This window comes from Zootermopsis nevadensis, unplaced genomic scaffold, assembly GCF_977971745.1.
Source record: "Zootermopsis nevadensis isolate Lab colony 2312 unplaced genomic scaffold, Znev_1.0 Znev_ptg000083l, whole genome shotgun sequence".
In the NCBI taxonomy this organism is placed as follows: domain Eukaryota; kingdom Metazoa; phylum Arthropoda; class Insecta; order Blattodea; family Termopsidae; genus Zootermopsis; species Zootermopsis nevadensis.
In genome coordinates, this window is record NW_028259214.1 from 1,412,036 (window position 1) to 1,436,073 (window position 24,038).

The 24,038-nt window shown below is 38.2% G+C and overlaps 1 protein-coding gene across 1 annotated transcript in view; it reads left to right on the forward strand.

Moving 5' to 3' along the window:
* The window catches only part of LOC147870937 (uncharacterized), a 146,046-nt gene that overhangs the window by 53,009 nt on the left and 68,999 nt on the right, over nt 1-24,038 (forward strand). The window contains exon 2 of the mRNA XM_087341700.1: nt 17,060-17,172. Within this exon, the coding sequence (XP_087197826.1) occupies nt 17,139-17,172 (34 nt within the window). The 5' untranslated portion in view covers nt 17,060-17,138. The remainder of the gene's footprint in view (nt 1-17,059; nt 17,173-24,038) is intronic.

Sequence of the window (24,038 nt, forward strand, 5' to 3'; positions counted from 1 at the left end):
TAGGTAATACATAAGAGAGAAATTCAGCATTTCTACATCTCAACAAACATTTGCTAGCGTCTGTCAGTTTTGTAGATGGTTTTAACTGGCTTCGAGATTCTCCCTGCCTGGTGGCATGCGTGTAATATTAAAACGTTTAAATTAGGATTAATTTCCAACACGTCATGAAACTGAAATATGGGTTTATGTGTACCATTTCATGGGCAATGAAACAAGCAAATGTCAATTTTGTAACAGAACATCGTATTTGAACGAAGTGAATTGCAATCCCAGCCTGGGACTTTATGTTAATGTTGCGTTTTTACTGCAGAAACGTCGCATTTTATGTATATAATATTCAAGTGTTTGCTGTCTGTTTGATCATTTTTTTTATATAGATATTTGCACTGTTTTTTATAATCATTGCCATGGTAATGCTCTTAAGGGATTTTTGTATGGGATAACACCAATTTCGACATTGAAAGAATACACCCCCAGTAAGGGACGAAAGTAATATGTAGTTGAGTCTGGAAAAAAAAAGTTTATGTCGTTGCACGTTACGTGATATTTTGTAGGGTAAAACTTACGAGTATATCCGGGCATTTCTGTAGATCACTGAGCTCGTCAACACAGATAGAGAAATAATTATCGCCAATGTACATCATTATTAATAGGCTTATAGGTATTTCGTACGCGCATTTGTAAATATCTATGTAAATCTGCGAAAACATGTGTTAGTCTATCCGATTTAATATTCTGGAACTGAAATTTGAAGTCAGCCATGCATGAAGCTGGAAATTCCCACTCATCGAGTGGTTGAATGGAAGCAGTTTTAAGAGGATAACGTTTGACAGTGACGAAGTGGAAATAGAAATCGGTAGAAAGAGCAACAAAGGATATTCGATTTGAGATTTACAAAGCTTCCTGGGTTATTACTCGGATCTGAGAAAGGAAGACGCCTCCAAACTTTGGAACAGGATTTCTATAGGGACGGGCTTTGGAAAAGAAACTTCTCTTTACCTTATTTCAGACTTCTCTACTTTGCGATCTATATCAAAGTTGCGCCATACGTTAGAGTAGTGATTATAATAATAAGAACAACAACAATAATAATGAATATTTCTTCTTCTTTCGTTTGAGCTAACGTCATTAAGGGTTTCATAATTCAGTCTGTCATCTGCGAAATAGTCCGTCACCGGCCTCTGTCCTGTTATACAGTTGGAAGAGCATCTGTAAACAACCAACTACTGATTGGTTTACCGACGTTCGCGACCGATTGATTAGAGTCCCTGCTTTCTTATTCAGGGTGTCATGGAATTCGAGATTCCACCCGGATTCCTACTGCTTCTTCATGGTTTTTGTCAGTCCGTCAGGGCAAATCTTAGTCAAGTCTAGACCGCATCCTTCGACGTCTTTCCAAATCATTATTCATTTGATGTTACATAATTGAAAGCTGTTTAAAGCGTCGTGAAATAAGTAATAATACCGAGTTTGGCCTTCAGAGTAGGAACACCGTCTGGACTTGTAGATGAATTCGAACGTTTCGGGGGGAAAATCATTTTCTTGAGATTTGAATTTCTTTCAGTGGAGAGCGCTACGTAGTATTTCCTTCACGTAGATGTTCGTTCACTTTGTGAGATTTTAGGTTCTCACGGCCTTCGATGTTAATATGTAGATGTATACCAACATTTCGGGGAAATCAGCCCTAAACTTGGAGGCAATATTTCCCCCCGAATCGCTGGTGTCTAACAATAAGGCCACACTAAGTTACAACCCAGAAGACCAACATTAGCGTCCCACAAATAACTCGTAAGGAGTGTCCATTGTGAAACAGTAGCCTCATTGGTTGTTTGAAGTAAAGGTTTGTTCTTACTGCATCATAACGACTTCACTAATGATGTTTGTTCCTTTATGATGTTCCAACGGAATGTATGTTCAGCCTGTATTTACATTCCAGATACATTCGTAATGTAACGTGTAATAGAAGCCGATATTTGCAAAGAGTCACGATGTGTTTACTGCACAAACAATTTTGGCTGTTACCAGTAAACAGGAACACATGACGTAGTTTACTGGGGTCTGCACCGTGTAATCAATCACATATGAATGTCAATATGTGTGTGTGGAACGTGGCCTGTGACTATGAATTAAGAAGTAAAATTTAAGATGACCAACGAAAATAACTGAAGAGAATATTTGGACCAAAGAGGACGCTCTAACTCAAAGGTGGAGAGAATTGTGTGATGAGGGAGTTAATAATTGGTGTAACAAATAATGTATTATAGCAAAACAGTCAAGAAGGGGCTAGTTGAGGAGGCATGTAGCACGAATATTAGGGATGAGAAATGAGTACAGAACTATGTTTCGTAAACCTCTAAGAGCAGACCACTTGAGAGGTATTTTCACACATGGCAGGATTAAATAAAGTGGATGTGAAAAGAAATAGGATATATTTAAATGACTGAAGGGAATCTTTAAGAAATTAGCAGATTTTGTTTGAAGAATACTTTTAACGATTCAGTATAAAAATGTAAAGATTAGAACACATTAAACTGTACATTTACGTCTTTGTAAAACTTAGACTATCAGCCAGACAACTAGTCTACTCTCTCCCATCCAATTTCTTCATCACCTAGTTTAATAATGTTCTCCCATCTGCGTCTAGGTTTTCCAAGTGGCCCTGTTTCTTCAGGGTTTCTGACAGAAACTTTGTATGAACTTCTCATATCTTAAATGTGTTCCACCATCTCATTATCCTTTATTTCTTAAAGAATACAGATTATAAATTCATAATTATGCGTGTTTCTCTAGCGTCCTGATATCTCCTCTCTGTTAGACGCGTATAAGCTACGTTTAATTAAATAGTGACGTCGTTAAGAAATGTTCCTGGTCCTACGCTCTTGCCACCTTCACAGACCATTCGGCTGAAGAATTGGTGTTCCTGAATTGAAAATTGCAATCTGTGGTTAAGCTTACCACCAGTCGCGTAACCCTCGTATCGATCCCGTTGCAGCTTCCTACATAGTTCCAAAACTTATTAGTAGGAAGCTCAAACACAAAACTTGCTGGTTAATTGATTCGTCTAAACTTCTCCCTTATCAGCTCTCAATTGTTCGTAGAAATTTGTATTGTTTTAGGTAAATTCTCTGGAGGATCTGAGTGTGACTTAAGAAGTCTGTGTGTTTCACGTGTGGTTATTTGGCACGAAATGTTTCTTAGCTTACATGATGGCGTAAGTAATTCATGCGTTTTGTCCTGTACAGCCGAAGGGATTATACACAAAACGCAAAATATTTTAATAATTCTGAGATACATAAACAAATTTCTCCTTCTCATTGTTAAGAACGATGTAAATCGCGTAGAATCTCTAGCTACATCTGCTACGATCATTTGAAGTACATTTTTCTGTGGACTGTTGGAAACTGTTTTTATTAAAAGTGCTATTTCACATGAATAAATTAAAAAGCGTAAGTTTGTATAGGAAAATATTCATGAATAGTGGAAAGGTTATGGTTTGAAAGGAGACGACCGAGCCATATTTGTTATTCATCCCACGGGATAGACTGAGAAAATACGCGAATAACCGTTATCTCAGCCGAGATTCGAAGTGGGTACCTCTAAAATAAAAGTGTAGGGAGCCGCGTTTTGGAATTTTGCAGGAAATACAGGAGAAGGATGCTGGAATCCCCCGATATGAGTGATTTATTCCTAATTTAAACTCACATCCACCACTGAACAACTCAAGTCGTAAACTAGCATCATGCCTTGTTAATTCACTGACAAACGCTTTAGTGACAAATTCCATTCTAGCATAAACTGGTGTTTTGTAACCATGGTAACACTGTAAGCAGGGTGGGTTTATTTCCCCAGAACAGCCCTTATATACTACATAAATCTACTTTTTATAACACTGATGGAATTCTTGTATACATATTGGACGTTAATCTTTGCTTTGTACGTGTATAACAACAAAATTCACAGAGCGTAAGATTGCAGTTAACGTGTGCTTGCAGGGATGTGAAATAATATTCATGGTAAATAACTGCATTTCGAGTGGAGGAACATTACGTAATCAATTTGATACGTCGGTTGTGTCGGACAAATTAACTAAACAATAACATTCCTGGGTGACGTAAATACACGCAGTGGTCATTTGAACATGGGGGAAAACACAAATGACCTGATGACATTCACGTAACTCAAATATGTGACTATTAACATTATTTATTTATTTATTCTCTCTCGTATTTCTAGTTATCTTTTTTCCATCTTTATTTCTCTAATCTTATTTTGTTTATATTCGTTATTTATTATTGATGCTTATTTTCTCTTATATCGTCAAGTTCTTTTTCGAAAATTCGTTCTCGCGTCAGTTACGCGGCCTGGCTCTAATTATGATGGTTGCAAACATTGACAATCTATTTATCCGCGTTATCTGGGAGTGACCAACCAATTGCAAACAATTACATATTTCAAGATGTACGCATATTGATGCATTCTGACGACACTAAGTTTATTCTTCTTCTTCTTCTTTTGACATAATTCTGTTGAATGTATTTCACGAAATCACACGGAAAGAGAAAAAAAAATGTTTTCGACAAAATTGAATAGCCCGGTTTTGTTTGCTATTCACGTATGTGCCTCGCAATTCGAAGCCATCTTACATCGACAGATCCCATCCGTGTAGGATCGTCGAAGAAGGAAAACAGATAAAAGAAAAGTAATAATTCTTGTAGAACTCCATGCTGACTAAACGTTTCTCTGCTCAATCCTTGCTCTTTTTGGACTCTGGAAATTTTTCTGTATCAGACAGCGCTATTACAGTCTGTTCTTCGATGATTCGAAAAAAAAAGTCAATAATTTTTCAACGAAGGACAAAAAAAAACTCACTGCTTTCTATACCTAAACATATGAATACGACTATCCTATATATTAAGCAAGAAGTGTGTATTTGTATGAATGTGTGCTAACTGAACCTTAATAAAAAAAAACCTATAGAATCGAAAGAGCTTCACAGTTTATTTATTTATTTTATATGATAAAATTAATTAGAATATTTCGTGGACGTGTAGCATGCATGACAAACTAATACCACGCGTAGCTAGACAAGAAATTCCCCGTATTTTATGCGGTTCGAAGGTTTATTACCGTGTTAACAAGAACCCTCTAAGCCGGATGAATTCAATTCATGACCTCCATACTATTTCCCGAAATAGCCAGCTTTGTCCTCTCATGAGTAAAAATTTTACGTGAACAGCAAATATTATGAATATCCTCGTTATGTATTTTTCTCCATTCTCCTGTTAACTCGTGTCTGTACTTGTTGACATTCAGTTTAGGGACAGACTGTATGATACATTCTGTATGCTTCTTTATATGTTCTTGCTTGGTTGGTGGTCATATTTTTGTATCCTCCGAACTCGAATGGGAAATTTGTTTAAAATTGCCCTCTAACTTACGAGAACATGTGAACAGAGAGTTGAATAAAAATATTGGCACATTTTCTCTATATCTTTCTCCCCATAAACCAGGCAACTTGAACATTTCAAAAGCACGGATTGCTTTGTATGTCAGAGTCCAGCAAGGTGAGGTGAGATCACTTGAACGTTATGGTGTGTGCAGGAGACATTTGAAAAAGTTTCTTCGTTTTAGTTCATAGAAGAGACTTGAAGAGTGCGCGAGGAAGAACGGGTAAACTCTCTTGTAATTCAGAATCTCTCTTTCAGAATTTATTTTTATTTTCGAAACCTCCCTTTTCGGATTTCAGTGTCATGTTAGAAAGTGACCAAACGAAGTTCTTCATTTCTCTTCCCTGCTTTCTTTTTGTTTCTGTTGCGTACGTAAAATTTGTGTCTGTTTGGGGGAGTTATGCGCGTGCATTGTAAAAACAGAGTACAAAAAAAAACATAAGATCTTTTAAACTAAGTTTTATGTTCCAACAAACATCATTCCTAACTTTTTCCATGGATGTACTGGCTTTGTTCTTATTTATGGGTGGGACATGTAAGACGAATTGCTAAGATGAGAAATGAGCAGACCGCTATGGCTGGAAGGAAGGCTTGTGGTTAACAAAGCACTCGGAAGATCTGGGCATGAACGGGAGGATATTAGAATGGATCTTGGAAAAACAGGAAGGCTTAGAATAGGGGTCAGTGAACACGGTAATGAACCTTAGGGTTTCGTAGAAGGCAGGGAATTTGTTGACTAGCTGAGCGACTGTAAGATTCTGAAGGACTGTGTTACATGGAATTAGTTAACTACTATTTAATGAAACATTCAAGCTGGTTGTAAGGTAGTTTTTATTTTCAGCTTCGCATTTATCCAACTCGGCTTAATTCCAATCTACTTACGCATTCTTATGTCTTTGTAAACATTTGTTTCTTTTGTGAAAGGTTGCTTAGAACGTAGTATTCGTGTGGATTCATCACCTGCTTCAAACTCGGGGAGGTTCCGCCATTGGGCGGCCATTATGAGTGATATTTTTAGTAGTTTTTCTCTTTAATTAACATCAAATGTTCCTCTCATTTTTTATGTAGGTTATTACCATATAATTTCCGGTTCATTATCCACAGTCATTCTCTTACTCGATGCTAAATAAAGTGATCGTTGAACAGAATAAGACTTTCATCTGCCAATATCATTAAAACAATTTTAATTAACCCTTTGAAGCCGAAGATCGTCTTCATAATATTTACGAATCCAGACCGTACCGCGAAGAAAACACTTCACTTAACCATTAGAAGTCGAATCAGGCGGTACCACATAAGATTTAACAAAAGAACATCCCGGTCAAAGCCTTAATAGCTGGGCATTTGCCATCACAATTATCGTGATACAACCAATAATTTTCTTTTGTTTCATTCAGTGTAAAACTATTACCGATAACCAAAATTAGATCCTTGATATTTCATAACAGATAACGTTACTCCTAATATAAACAATGTTAGTGTCTTTACCGTGTGTGTAAACATTGATTTGAATAGAGACCCCATAAATTATGATTGATGATTACTTTGGTTCCCAAGACGTGCAATATACATGTCCGTGCTGATGCTCTACAATGTAGGATTTGGGCGTGGACATTTTAATTTACTTTAAGGCAGCAGGGGCGCCTGGAGAGCAAAATGGTGAAGAAATTAAGGCGGTGGCTGGTACAAGTTTAATTATTTAAAAGAAAGGATTGTCAGTATTCTGTCATCTAGAAGCAGTTTACAGTGGAATTCAATTTGCTGTCGAGTTAAATTTTAACACATTGCATGGAATTAGTGCCTAACAGAGTAAAATCACGCACGATATGAAGCCACGATCGTTTGTTATAAATCCTTTCTAATATTGGTTACGTGCATTTAAATGTATTGTGAAGGCTGGGGTCTTGCATTGGGCGGATCCCATATCCGAAAAGAAATACCGCATATATAATTAAATACATTAATATTAAACCTCTGTACCCTTTACAAAAATCATAGACGAATTGAACGAGAAAGACGAAAAGAAATATGAGTTCTACTTAGATTAGCCAACAAGGATATAAGACGAAACTAATGGTGATATGAAGTGGATGGAAAGAATGGTTTAATGCGATTGGACTGAAGTTGTAAGGACATTTTCAACGACGGTCATCGTTACATACAACGTTATCGTTATGCATTTTAACAATAAATTTCGCGAAAAAATGAACAAATCTCGACAAATCATCTGTGGAGCTAGTTAGGTTAGGTTAGTTTAGGTTAGATTAGGTTAGGTTAGGTTAGTTTAGGTTAGATTAGGTTAGGTTAGTTTAGGTTAGGTTAGTTAGGTTAGGTTAGGTTAGGTTAGTTTAGTTTAGGTTAGGTTAGCTTAGGTTAGGTTAGGCTAAGTTAGGTTAGGTTAGCTTAGGTTAGGTTAGGTTAGCTTAGGTTAGGTTAGGTGCTTCGTAAATAAATAGAATGCACCTAGCAGTACTTACGATTTTTTTTAAAAGCAAAACAAATTACCACATTTCCTAGACAGTTCTAATTTCAGTAATTAAATCCTTTACACACGTCACAGTGTCGCATTTAAATAATAAACTTGCGCATTCATGATTCATATGGTTGATTAAATTTGTTCCCGTAATTTCTATTGGACCTTCGGACTTTTACCGTAGCGTTAAAATCTGTTGGACAGGACAGTAATTACTTTAGAGTTGTTGAATATGAAAAGTTGTGCTACATAGGAATGTATAGGAAACCGCGGGCAAGGTGTGTTTCTGGTTGTGAACAGCGCATCTAAGTAATAAACGAGAGTCATATGCATTGACTGCATTCTTACATACTATACGTTAATAGTTTTGCATTGTACTGTAAGATAAATTCACGTGAAATAGAAAATAAGTTAACATCGATGTTTCCAAAAAGTACGTCCCAGGAATTATCTACTGTTCCTACATACATTTTTATCTAGACTGAGATAAGCAAAATGACCACTTGCTGAAAAAAAAATCAGTATTTCCAGCTGCTTGCTCCAGCGTACGTAGTTTCACGGTGCTGTTACCTCGAATGGTACCCAATTTGCCCTTTTGAAAGTCATCGCTTGCTTTAAAGCCAATTCGTAAACACAAGGTTGCTTTTCGTCGTTTGGATAAAAAGTCATATCCCTTATCTACACTAACAAATCTTCAGTTCGATGTAACCTAGCTCAGCCAGTAGTCCGTCATGGCTTGCCATGGTTCTATTCGTAAGAGAGGCTGCATTTATATCTCGGTTTCCACGTCCAGAACAGTCCTGCTGTCAGCCAGGCTCCCTCTGTGAGTACAGAGAATTTTTTTTTTGCCATGGGAAAGATGTACGGAACGTGGAGCTAAGAATAAAACTCAGTCCAATTCCGACTACAGTTGATTTCCTTTGTCAGGTTCTTAAAGATGAGGCGAATTTTTCTTTCCTTCTCTGCGTTGAAGGAATACACAATCAGATTCTGCATACAGCGTAATTAATTTTAATATGCACAGTGTAATTTAAAGTTCTGGTACAAGAAGATTTCACGGTGACTAAGATTAATAAATTCTTCTCGGGCTGCCAGCCGTGTAAGGTGGCTTAATGAAGAAAATACTGACGTTTCGAGAACTATCTTTGTCCTCGTCCTCAGGTTACTGTAGTTGTTGGAGATCCCGCATTATTTTTTTGCTGGTATATGACTTTGGCGTTATATGTCTAAGAGTAACGTATGATTATTAACTTGTATGTCACTCCTTGTTGGTGACAGACTGTGTCACGACTAACCTCATTTCATCGTTACCCTCCAGGTTACACTTCATCGTCTGGTACAACTACTCCAAAAATGTTTTTACTCATCGGATGCCATGGAGGTCCTCGAACTTCCGATGAGGTACAGTGACGTTTTCTTTTCCACTTCTCTTACCTCGCTGGCTCGATGGTATGTTTCACTCCTGGAGTATAACTTGATTTCTCGGATACGAAATAAAAAAGGACAACTATTGAAGTTTAAATAATAATTTGAACGGTACATACCGGTGTTACATTCAGTTGATGATAATTTGCACCAAATGCATTTAACATTTATTTTATTACGGTTAATTTTATTTCCCCACTCTTCATTTGCACCCCTCTTGAAAGTCAAAAATAATAAGATGAAAACAGTTCTGTGCCATTTCATTTTGTAGTATTAATTTAAAAGACAACGTTCTAGCCTTACTCTGGTCACAAAAATTGCAACAAATATTCCGTTCGCAAATGTTGGTGTCTCCAGAATCGCTAGATGTTTTTTTTTATTTCTTAAAATGGGCCAGTTTCAGATGTTATGCATTAAAATTATTATTTATTAAAATTTCATAACCTTCAAAAGTAGGTTGCATCTGTTAACACATTCGTCAGTTTCGCCAAACCGTTTTGCATTAAAATGTAACATTTTCTGTGTGGTTACGTGTCTAGAACATGTTTTTGAGCGTTGTAATAAAATAGTATGAAATAGGCTACAATTCTCGCACTACAGTTGCTTTTATTAGTACGTTTATTTGTAAGTAGGTTGCGTGATTTTTTGTTCGTTTGTGAGTATTAAAAGCAAAAATATGTGTACCGAATTTTTGCGTACAGAAAGTTTCCAAACGCTTGCTTTGCGACATACGTAGGACATGGATGGCTTTAAAAGTGAACCATAATGTGTCTTTTGTGACTAATTCTAATTTTGTGACATTAAAGATCAATTAGCTTTTGATTAGAAGTGGTAGTTACTTGCAGATCGGTATAAATTTGTAGGATTTGAGGTTTTGACGGCGGTGAATATAAAGATGATTGTTTTCTGGGTTGTTGCACCGAGTTAAGTTAATTTCTCTCGATAATTTTGGGTTCATTATTATTATTATTATTAAGTGTTCTGTCTTACGACAGGTCCATTGCTCTGCCCAAAAAGAGGTCTCCAGTTGTCCCTATTCTCGGCTTCTCGCTTTAATTCCTGGAACGTCATCTTCTTTCCTTGTTTAAGGTCGTCGGTTAGCTGTATCAGTCTTCTTCCTAGTCCTCGCTTTCCTTCAACCTGGCCTTCGATGATATCACTCAGTAACCCATTCCTTCTCATAATATGTCCCAGCCAGTTAGCTTTCCTTCGTGTAATCGCCTGCAGAATGCTTCTTTGCTCGTTGACTCTCCTCAATACTTCTTCGTTGGTCACTCGATCCGTCCACCTGATCTTCTCTATTCTTCTCCAACACCACATTTCGAAACTCTCCAGGCATTTCTGTTCCTTCTTCCTGAGTGTCCAGGTCTCTGCTCCATACGTAACACTTCACTAGTTTCTTCTTCATCTCCAAGCCCAACTTGCTAGTCAGAAGTATCCTCTTCTTGACGAAAGCTGCCTTGGCCATGGCTATCCTTGCTTTTACTTCCTTGGTGCATAGGGAGTCCGTCGTGATTATTCTTCCCAAGTACTTGAAGTGCTCCACATTCTCCATCTGTTGGTTTCCAATTACAACGTTCAATGGTTCTGCTCTCGGTGCTATCCTCATTACCTTTGATTTTTCAATGTTGATTTCCATTCCATACTCTCTACCTGTTTCCACTAACTTGTCCATCATGTTCTGTAATTCCTCCTCTTCCTTCGCCAATACCACTAAGTCGTCTGCATACTTTACAGTCTTTATCACTCTTCCTCCAATTTTGAAGTCTCCAGAGCTTCCTTGGCAAGCCATTCCCCGTACAGGTTAAAAAGAATTGGTGATAAGCAGCATCCCTGTCTTACACCTCTACCTATCTCAACGCTGTTGGTGTCTCCTGAGTCCAGTCTCACTTTGACTTTTTGCTGCATATACAGGTTTTTGATTAGTCTTCTATCTCTCCAATCAATTCCAATTCTCTGTAGGATCCTCATTAATTTCTTCCATTTTACTCGATCGAAAGCCTTCTTCCAGTCGATAAAGCAGGCACATACTTCTAAAGACTAAAATAAAATAAATTGCCCGAAGTGGATCAGAGTTTGTAAAGAAATCAGCACTATACAGAAAGACTTTCTATTCATAAAATTTAAATAAAAGTATGGAAAAACATTTTCCCTAAGTACTGAACAGTTTATTATTTATGTACTATTAATAATACTTTCAGTAGAAGGTTAACGAGTGGACATTAAACCCATCATTCCGTTATTTCATTTCGAAACTATCGGCGACTCTTTAATCTAAAATCTTTCCAAGTCAGTAATCATTATCGTATTCTTGCTTCTCATCCAACATGAAACAAACGTTGTAGTTGACAAGCGTCGATGTATTAACTAAGTCACAGCGAGGACGAATACATAATACTCTAGTGTCGATAAAGTAAATAATGCAACAGAATTCAGCCTAGTTGTCGTCACATTCGTTTGAAGGAGATTCGTCAAAATCTTTTAGGTCCAGTGCCACCAACTGCATTCGTATTTTAAACAATTTGATTTCCAAGAATTTATTTTCCATAATTAAAGTTTTTGGGCGTACATTTAGGAGCTGAAGGAAGGTGTTTTTTGTGGTCATAAAAATGTTCTTTAACTGAATACCGAAAAGAAGCTAAGTTACATTGAAACAGTTTGTGGATCACACTATACACCTGATTGGATCATGACAGACAAGAAGACCGGAGGTTTATGACAGAAAGTGAGCTATTGCTCTCTCTTCCAGCACGTTCCAAAGACTGCGAGAATTTCGTTCTGAACAAAACTGAAATTGGGTCTCACCATTCACCATAAACTTGTATACAATCCTCCGAACAACAAATCTCGTTTGTTACGCCAGATTACTGTGGATATTCAGTTTAGTTCCCTGCAAAGCCACACCGTTACAAGAATATGACGTTTTGATGTCTTACAACTACTGAACATGTGTTACAGCTGCCACTTAACAAAAGGAATAGGACTTTATGAACATTTCTTCTACCGAAAACTCACCCCTTCGGAAACATTGCACAGTGAGAAAGACCTCTGTAAACCAGGAGCATTTTATGAGGTAGTTTTAGCCTACGTCAATTAGGGTCAGCATTCATTTCTCGTGACTGGCATTTTTTATCGATTTCTGCTGAAATTACGTTATAGGCCTATGTAAAACTTTTCCTCCCGTAATTGTATGAATTACATTGAACAATTCTATGGGCCTAACCAGCAAATACTTTGCATTTGAGAATAGGTCTATACACCTAAATATCTGCACAGAACTTAAAAGAGTGAAAACTCTTGAATTATTTCGAAAATAAGCTTTTCCTTTGTATGATATGCCAATGCAAAAGTTATGTGCGTTGTAAAGAATACACATATATGTCAGTCTTCTGGGTAGTAACTCCGTGTGGACTTGTAGATCTATACCGACGTTTTGGAAGAGCCCGTTGCCCCTATTACCAGGGCTGTAATAGATGGAAGCAGTATAGCTTACCCCCATCAATTAAAATAAATATTAATTTCATTCTTCTTTCAAAACAGTTTCTTCTTGTATTTTAAAATTAAGAAAGAGCCATACAAAGTTTTATATAAACTCCTCGGGAGATAATAAAGTTTCATTCTAAATATTCCTCCTCCTCCTTCATTCACAGAATATACTGTATAAAACTTTTTAGACCGTCAAAAGCTGATGGGTGATTAATAAAACGCGTTGTGGAATATAAGGCGCGAACTGAAAAGATGACGGAAACGTTCATGTTCTGGTAGAAGGGTTCAAATTCGTTAGCCTTTTCCTCTTGCCTTACATCACTCTCAATATTATTCTCTCCTAGTTACGCCTGTATGTTTTAAAGACACTCGCAATAGCAGTAATATCACGCAGGTGATAAAGAGTTAATAAAGTGTTGTCGCTTTAACACAAGAAGTCTTGTTACTGTCATCCGCTGAGTACCGCCGCATAATGACCTTGACACCAAGACACTCTGCACGTTAAAACTTTAAAGACCAGTGGTAACTGTATTTACCACCTACTTTAAAAAATCAGTAACTCAACCTTTTTACGTTTGGTTTTTGTATTACTGTCGGTTTAAACAGGGATTATTTCCTTAAAATCGGTTAACCAGTTGATTTTTGTAATGGATAAATGTGTTTTCTTTGTAGTACGTACTAAATTCTTAAGTATTGTTTAGATCAACTTCAGCTTCAGATGGTACATTACTCGTTATATGTGTGTTTCTGCACTATAGTGTTGCCTCATTCGATTTCTGCCAAGGTCAAGAAACTTCACGTATAGCGTTCTTGAGAGTATTAAATTACTGTCATAAGTTAATATCCTCCTGAGCAATCAGCTCATTATTATACCCTCTGTCACAAGTTAGTGGCTTCATTTCTGAGATGGAATTGAGCTGATCTGGGAGGAAAGAGTTTGTTTTTGACGTAATCCAATGAGAATCTGTGAGTGTCTCAGATTGACAAGAAATTCCCGGTCTTTACTGAAACCCTGCCCTGAGCTAAATGGATCCAGTTCACACTCCACCACTTCTTAATTCATTACAGTAATATCTTTCTTTCTATATTCAGGTCTCCCAAGTTATCTCTTTTTTATGCCCTTCGACGAAATTATTATGTGTATGTATAGTGCTGATTTTGGAGGTCATTGAACGACCAGATAACATTTTCAGGTGTCAAACTGCACAGTGTGTCGTGTATAGATGACCTATTCATGAAGCCCAGAGTTTTTAGTTTATTGCCATTATAACAAAAGTAAAATATTGTATGAAGATTTCTGTCTTCTGGGTTGTTCCGCTGTGTAGTCTGGTCGATGTTAACCAACGTTTCAGAGGTCATACTGCCTCCGTCATCAGGGCCCTGATGACGGAGGCAGTATGACCTCTGAAACGTTGGTTAACATCGACCAGACTACACGGCGCAACAACGCAGAAGACGGAAATATTCATACTCATCGCCCTGATGACGGAGGCAGTATGACCTCTGAAACGTTGGTTAACATCGACCAGACTACACGGCGCAACAAAGCAGAAGACGGAAATATTCATACTCATCGCCCTGATGACGGAGGCAGTATGACCTCTGAAACGTTGGTAAACATCGACCAGACTACACGGCGCAACAACCCAGAAGACAGAAATATTCATACTCATCGCCCTGATGACGGAGGCAGTATGACCTCTGAAACGTTGGTTAACATCGACCAGACTACACAGCGCAACAACCCAGAAGACAGAAATCTTCATCGCCCTGATGATGGAGGCAGTATGACCTCTGAAACGTTGGTAAACATCGACCAGACTACACAGCGGAACAACCCAGAAGACAGAAATCTTCATACTCATCGCCCTGATGATGGAGGCAGTATGACCTCTGAAACGTTGGCAAACATCGACCAGACTACACAGCGCAACAACCCAGAAGACAGAAATCTTCATACTCATCGCCCTGAGGATGGAGGCAGTATGACCTCTGAAACGTTGGTAAACATCGACCAGACTACACAGCGGAACAACCCAGGAGACAGAAATCTTCATACTCATCGCCCTGATGACGGAGGCAGTATGACCTCTGAAACGTTGGCAAACATCGACCAGACTACACAGCGGAACAACCCAGAAGACAGAAATCTTCATACTCTGATGATGGAGGCAGTATGACCTCTGAAACGTTGGCAAACATCGACCAGACTACACAGCGCAACAACCCAGGAGACAGAAATCTTCATACTCATCGCCCTGATGACGGAGGCAGTATGACCTCTGAAACGTTGGTTAACATCGACCAGACTACACGGCGCAACAACGCAGAAGACGGAAATATTCATGCTCACCGCTGTGAAAACCGCAAATCTTACATAAAATATTGAGTGCTTATGGCCCAATTTGAACCGCCGGTATTCATCTCACGAGTTGTTTCATTGTATACCTCGGAAGTTAAACTGCAAGAATAACGCTGATAATTTGCCAGATTGAACAGAGTTACATCTTGTCCTCAGAAATGTGCATGATAGTTACGTCTGTAGCCTGTTATTCACTGGAAGAAAGAAATACAGATTCTGCTGTAGTGGTAAAACTGACATTTTAGATTACTCGGCCACTCTCTGCTTTTACTGAACTTTTCATTGCAGCAACAACAGAACCTCTTCTTTTCTTATCACTTCACAGATTATGACGCAGATCATCTGCCTTATATGCTCGTTATGGAATCCCGGGTTCAGATTTACCAATAGATAGTTCATGTTTTTCTTTCATTTTCGAAGAAAATCCCTCACTCCCTTAAACAACAAATCCTGTCTGGCTTATACTAGCTATATACCTCAAATCTTACATAGCTATATACAGTTCCCTTATCGTAAAGGTTTTGGACATAGTCGTAGTTTTGGCAGACTTGCATCATAAAATATTATGACGCTGTAGTCTTGGCACTCATACATAACAAATATAAGCACACACCCGCATTGCCGTATGACGTTTCGCAATGAACAGATATGTTCCATAACCGACGTTGGAGAGAATGCTTATTATTTGCAAACGTATTTAAGGAAAAAACGCAGTGTAAATACGACTTGAGATAACAGTTCTTCGCCATTTTGGTTTTCTTCTAAGAACACTTTCTCGACAGCCTGTTGTTAATAAATATTAAAAAATAAACAAAAATTTAAGTTGTTCAGTTATTTTGTAAAGTTGCTATAAATGCGAATCTAAATGAAGATTGCTGTCTTCTGAGGTGTTGCATCGTGTGACCTGGTAGAAATTTATAGTTTAGAGGTATTTTCTGCCTTTATAATCAGGGTGATGATTGGATATATCCTAGTATAGCCATTATTCGGAAATTTGTTTTGGTTTGTGCACAATGAAATAGCTTACTTGAACAAATCAGTTGATGTTTAAATAAATGAATCAGTACAACAGCCAGAAATTCAACAATGATAGGTTCTACCTTAATTGGATTGTAAACAGTACTTAATATATTTTTATATATTAAGTATTGTTTATATAATAATAAAAACTGCCCCACTATACGCCATGAAGGCGCTTGAGGGGAGATGAGGTACAACTCCTACATATATAACATATAATAATACTTTATAATAATTTGTGGTAATTATGATGATAATGTTACTTACAGAAAGGTTATTATAAAAATACATGCTGTGATAATGCAGTTTTAGCAGTCTTCATCATTTAACGCGGTCTGTTCGATTTTCAGACTGGTGATATAAGTGTGGAACATGTTTACATTCCCTTGGTTTGTACCAACTTAGGTCGGAATTTCAGCGACGACACTGAATGAACAAGCAATGCGTGTGCCGATCATGAATTGGATTTATGTTAGTTAATTAAGCATTACATGCCTCGCCGTATTTGCAGTATTGCCTTTCGTAATAATACACTTTGCCAGGCAAGTGGAATGTGGTACAAAATCACGCCCACACATAAATAATAGAACTCACGCCGAAGTACACAGGCGGTACCAGCTGCTAAAAGTGTAATTTTTATGGAATTTTCTACTGTACATTATTTTCTTCAGCGTGTCTTCGTCATCCGAAATTATCAAAGCTACAAATAAATAACACCCATTTTATTAGATTATTCCCGCACATGGTTTCAGAATTATAATTTAAAACTACCAACCACAATTGAGAATTTGTTTGTCAAAAACCTCGTAAGTATAATTCATACATGTATGTTTATATCCGCCACAGATCTCTGTTGCCTCACGCGTGGTGGATGGATGATTGAAATTCTGGAACACTTCTTCGCTTTTATTCTCTTCTCCGCAAGATGGACGGAGGTTTGCTGTACACGCGTGTGCAAAGTAAGTAAATAGATGAAGTTGATTTTATTCTAATTTAAAAAAAATAATCACACAGTAGCTGAATTTTCTACGGTGTTGTCATGTTTCAATGCATTAGTCTCATTTCATTAGAATTACGTAATTTCGGCTGTGCCTTAAAACATTCTTAATCCGCGTCTTGAAATGGACCTTGATCATTTCACATGCAATGTCATTAGTGCCGATTTTTCGGTTGTCACGGGTATGTTTGTCGATATGTCGTTTGACTGCATCACATTTTAACAGCAGAACCCGCGTTATCAACAACACTCGTACGCCCCCATGGAATCTTTTAATCAGTTTTTCAATTTTTCTTCTTCGGTTATCGACGTACTTAATGTAATTGTACCGTAAATCTCGCTAGCTTTCGCACCATTTGACGGCAAAATATCGGATCATGGATCGTTGTTGTTCTTTCGCGCATTATAAATTACATTTATAGTTATATTATCGATATATATATATATATATATATATATGGATTGTATGTGTATCTAGAGGAACTGAAGGAAACATGTCTTATCGTGGTCTCTGGTCTCGATCGATACTCGTTCGATTTCATCAGATCCTGAAGAAAATGTGGTATTAACGCGTCCGCGCGAATGTTCATAGTGTGGGACTCCCTTTCTCTGCCGCTAGATTATTCAAAGAGCTGTGTGTGTGTGTCTGTAGGCTGCTCGTTCTCTGAGTTCTAGTTTATGTATTCCCCCTCTTCCATGCGTTGCTACGACGCCTAATTTCTCTTGGGAAGGCATACGTGGTGGGACCACCACCTCATTACGAAGGTATTTACTCGTAGTTAGCCCTTCCTCCCAGGCAATATCAAACTACTGCCTGCTACTTACAATCACACCACCTGCTTTGCTTTCTTTATTCTATCACATTCTCAACCCGTCTTGTCCATCATTATTTCGTTGATTCCATTACCTCCTTTTATTTTTTAAAAAAATAATTTCATTATAAAAATTTTCTCGTTCCCTCTCTTTTATAATCTTTTATGAGCTTCTTAATATCGTTTCCCGTTAATTTATATTCGTTTATTGGTATTTTACTCCTTTTTCTATTTTCTGTATAATATTGTCGTTCTTTCTGTAAATACATGTAACCTCATTTCAAAAATTAGTAGATGTGGTCTCTCGGGGCTCGTTTCTTCTGAAGAAATTGACGAATAGCTTCAACAAGTTTTGTTCCTCGATCCGAAAATTGTAAACTGTTTAAAGTGAGACGTATACCAGATCAGGCCATGCGTGGTTTCATTTTGTGCGTTTGTATGACAAACACCTGTGTAAATTTTTGTTCTGTAACTTTTTATTAAGTTTATCTATGAAGTGGGTGAAACAGTTGGACACTTTTTTTATCCCCAATGATGTGAGACAGGACACAAAATGTCAGATTTGGAATTGGAAATCATGACAAATGAAATGAGTATTATGAATCGGTTGAAAACAAATAAATCCAACCATAAGAAAATAAGAAGGAGAATAAAACGGATCAGTAATTATAACTTTTTTAAAGGAGGTGACGAATAACACTTTTGTTAACTGTTGTCATAGTACGCAGCTACCTTCAACGAAAGTAGATGAATACCAAGGTTTTGCAGCCGATGTTTGGCTTATTGAAAGGTGACACGATTTTCAGGTGCATTTTTACGATTGTAAATTACTTATTGGTCTTATATTGGACTTTTCTGGAAGAAATTATTTTGAGAAATGTAATGACGTCTGTCAAGGAGAATGAGACGATATTTTTCTTCCCAAGCGCTTCGATAAATATTACATACATCATATCACAAGCTCTTCAAGTAAAGTTATAGATATTAACGGGATATATAATCTATTTATCTAAGTATATTAGTTGTTTGAGCCATGAGACGTATCTTGTATAATCTGTAATCGATTAATTCGAATTTTTGCTGCGTAAAGTAGGTTTTATAATTGACAGGCACGCAGTTGAACCTGCATTGCATACTACAGAATCCAGTACTCAGTTTAATCGAAATCCGTCTTTTAGGTTTGGAAATTAAACATATGTAAGGACGTACAATCAATACCTCAAATATTGCGTTCGATTTACACATTTTATGCAAAGAAAATTTTTTTGAAACTGAATTCATTTCTCAGAGTTCACGCAGGAAGCAGCGTGTTGTACACAGAAGCAAAATCCCTTTTCCATTATGCACATTCGAGCTCTGATTCGTTGTCAGTTGCCACAGACCTGTGGAACTCCGCCATAACTTTCAGCCGCTGTATGATTCCATTTCCTGGAGACCATTCTCAGGGGTACAAGTGAAAACATTTTTAGCAAATTGCAATTATTGTTTGCATGTGAGACTACTGTACATTAATTCCTTTGTTCCACTTCTATGCAGAGAGCCTATTTATTCCCTTATGAAAGCCCTACGGTGAATACAATCGTTATGGCAGCCACTCTTCAGCGTCTCTAGCTGAGCGGCGGCGGAGGGGGGGGGGGGACTAGAATGGAATTTTCCAAGTCATTTTCGTGGAGTAAAAGTAAGACATGCACACACAACAGTTTGTTTATATATGAGAAAGTCACTTTGGAAGAGTGTGTATGTGCAACTTCGTTTGATATTTTCGGGGGTTCGGAGTAAAGATTTAATGTTTGAGAGACTATAAGTGAAGCGACCGTATTGTTGGTGGTATCCAGCCTCAGTTTCGAATGATGGACGGAAAATGCTAATTTTTAACAACAAATGGCGCTGCAGTTGAATATGTTTCGGGATATTCTAACGGGCGAGACTGCAATGCTCCTGAGTTGTGAAACTGACCAGAACTTAAAATCTTAGGATTTGTTGCCTCACGAGAGACTGGCAGTCTTTCCTATACGTACATTTGCAGTGAGTGTTCTCCAAACAAAGCGTCACACACGGTGATACAATCGACATCAGTTACAGTACCGTTCTCCTCTTAATATTAGAATTATTGTGCCTGTCCGGTTTTACATTCTATCGTCCCTCTTTGACCTCTTTCCCTTCTCGTTGTTATTTCTAATTTTCTTAAACATGTCACCGCTTTCTTACTCTTTTATTGGCTGTCTCTGTCTTCATTATCTAAATATTGCGACAATTGTTAATTCATTATTGGGATACTATGTTTGGCATTGTCCATTGTCTGAGGTAGACTTGATATACACGACGTTTCGGAAGTTGGCACTTCTCTCGTCCTCAGGTGATTGCTTGTCATTATTTATACTGTCGACATCGGTTATCGTACCATGAAGTAATAATAAAAATCTGTCAGTATAATGACAACCAGTCACCTGAGGACAGGAATGGAGAAAACTCCGGAAACGTCGTGCGTTTAAAGTAGATATATCTCATACAGTGGACAATATCCGTCATAGTAGTCATGGTATTTCTATAATGTTACCGTGTTCTTCATCATCACTTTGTCATCTTGCAAGTAGGTACAGTCGTTTCGAGGAGAATATCTCCTCAATCTTCAAGGTTTTCTGTCATCCGCGTTTGCCTTTATCCGATCCTTCGCATTTCTTTTAGTTACTTGTTCTCATATTTGCATTGCTTTAAATTTCTGCACTTTTCCTGTGCCTCTATATTATTTGTTTATTTCATGCATAGTTTTCGCGATCTGCATATTGTTTATCTTCAGGCATCTTTCGTTCATCTCTTTTCCATCCTGCTCCAGGCTAGAACCATACTTAGTGGTCGAATAAATACGAATACTTCGCTGCTGTTATTCCTCAGCATGCAGAATGCCCTGTGCTATTCTTAATTTTAATTATGAATACGCAGTTTATTATTTGCCGGTTACAAAAGATCTTGGGGCGATTTTATTTAAAGTCGAATAGAATACACTTTAGAGCACTGGGATCTATACCTGAAGCGAATTATATGCTAAAGACTCGTGAATACTCGGTTATCATCAATAAGATTTTGACACTACGGGTTTCACTAACTTGATAATTTTGAAATAAATAAATTTCGCCTTCAACTTCAAGTTTCTCGATTTCTGCACAAGAGACACCGTCGGGTGACTGAAGTGTCCGAGCTCATTATTCTATAAGATAAGAGCGTCTTAGAAAACAAAAACAAAAAAATCTCCAAGTTTATAAAGAAAATTTTTAAGTCGAGAGGGATGGACTTCAAGGGTAGTTCTAAGTAGCGAGATTTCGTTCTTTTTTATTCTCTCTTAGTTCTTTCACGAAGAACTTTCTCTGACTTTTCCGTTGTGCTTGTTTGATTCATGGTGACGTCACAGCGCGTTTTCAAGGGTATCCAAAACTGTACTATCCCTACTCACACGCTGTACTAGAAACCGCCTTTGATGTCACATTTATCGGACTTTATTCACCATTAATAAGGTAGTGCCTAAGTTTTCCGCGCGTTAGTAAGGAGTATCGGCTTGTTTCTGCGCATGTAACCATTGGTCCCTCTTCAGGGCTGAAAAATATGAAGACACTGTTTTCTTCGAAACCCTATTATCTACATACGAGTCCACACGACGTCACTGCCTAGATCAATTCATAGACAGCCACCGCCATTAAAAGTAGTAAATATTGTCATGAATGTTATGATTATTCATCCACCACCACCACCACCAAGATCTGCACCGGCGGTGGCTCCAAGCGGGCTCGCGCCCTGACCCTTCCAGTCAGTATAGTGACTAGCTACGGGCTGGACGACCGGGATTCAATCCCCGACGGGGGCAGAGGATTTTTCCTCTAGCCTCTGGGGCCCACCCAGCCTCCTCTACAATGGGTACCGGGGTCCTTTCCAGGGGGTAAAGCCGGCTGGGGCGTGATGCTGATCACTCACCCCCCCATCTAGTGCCGAGGTCAAGGAAGAGAGGAGCTATACCTCCACTCCCCCCAAACGCCTACATGGCGTGTAGTGGGACAAACTTTACCTTACTTTTTATCATGTAGCTTTCATGGAGTTAGGCCATTCGTTGGCCTGTTCCGGCTTCACATTTCAAAAAGCCTCTTCAGAGGTCTTCCCCGACATCTTCTTCCATTTGGTACATAATTTCTTAAAAAATTTTGTAGCCTGCTTCTTGCCATTCTGTCTTCATGCTCAAACCATTTTGATTTATTTTCTATTTCTTCTAATACTGGAATTATTTTCGACTCCTGTACAATTTCTGTATTAGTTTAGTAATCCATTCAATTGTAACCTGCTGTTTTTCTCATGTATTTCATTTCTGCTGCTCTTTATTCTTGATGCATCTGCTTCTCTGATTGTCCAATTTTCACTACCGTATAAAAGAGTATGGAGAGCCGGATATGATTATTAAGTGGTATATTTTTTTTTTAAGTACAGAGGGAGCGTATTTCCACTCAGCCAAATGATCACATCGTATATTGAACATGGCGTTTGTTTGAGGCTCACCGCATGAAATACATCGCCTGTGCTGACTGCGAGACTTCTCTTGGTGCCTCTTGTTTTCATGCTACAAAAATATTGGTTAGTTGTCATTTTTTCAATTTCACTTTCAAGTTTTCTTGTTAAAAATTTAATATCCTCCTTTTTATTCTTCGATACTTAACAGCCCTTCTCCATTTTTTTTTACAATTACACTGTCTTTAAACTTGTTAAGGGAGTAACTCCCCTCTGCACCATCTCCTCCCTGGAAACCTACAGGTTACATAATGGACAGCCCCGAGTCGTCTGCAGACGTTCGACGATGTCCAGTGTCCCAATGCAAACTCCAGAATGTTACCAATCTCATGCCGAACGCAGATTTAAGATACGAGGTCTTGCTCACGTTGTGTGACGAAGAGGGGCAGAAGACATAGAAGTTTTCAGAAGTTCCATCGTTTTATCCCGCTACCACCATTTTAACGTGTCTTCTTCTCCTGCCTTCTTCCCACCATCGTCAGAAAATGGATGTTAGCACAATTTGTTCTATCTACATCTTTTGTACTAGGGCGAGAAAACTCTGTCCGACGAATTTCTCAGATCGTAGAAATCCCTAGATCACATGTGTTTGAAGCCAAAAAATAACCTCTTACTCGGCTTGCGAGAGAGTTTTCTTCTTCGGTTTTTCTGTTCGCAGAACACAAAGTGGAATATGGAACAGTGAATGAGAAAGTGGCCGTAGTATATTTAATTTAGCCGGGATAGCTCAGTCAGTATAGTGACTAGCTACGGGCTGGACGACCGGGGTTCGATCCCCGACGGGGGCAGAGGATTTTTCCTCTAGCCTCTGCGTCCAGACCGGCTCTGGGGCCCACCCAGCCTCCTCTACAATGGGTACCGGGGTCCTTTCCCGGGGGTAAAGCCGGCCGGGGCGTGATGCTGACCACTCACCCCCATCTAGTGCCGGGGTCAAGGAAGAGAGGAGCTATACCTCCACTCACCCCAAACGCCTACATGGCGTGTAGTGGGACAAACTTTACTTTTTTACTATCCAAAAGATTTCTTACATATTTTTTAGAAATTCACGTAAAATTAGAGGATAGCAGGTGTCCGGCCCGGGACTTATTGGTTATGAACGAGTTTAATTCGTACTATGCCATGGTATTTTTTACCCTGAAAAGTGTAATATATGCCATATAAAGAATGTGAACTAAAGTAGTTTCTGCAGTTTGACAACAGATGAAGTAAATATTTGGGATTACAAAACACTGGACGCAAGTTCTTGAAAAGTTTTCCATACCGGCACGAAGTATGACACTTTTATTGCAATAAATATGGAACGTTCTTCGATGGGATTTTTTTTAGAAATGTAGAATACATAGGCTATTAAATTCACATAAGCAAGTTTCTTATGGATAGCCGATACTTGAATCTAAGCGGATCATGCGATTCTCTGGTCCATAAAATACGTTTCAGACTTCTCATATATATATATATATATATATATATA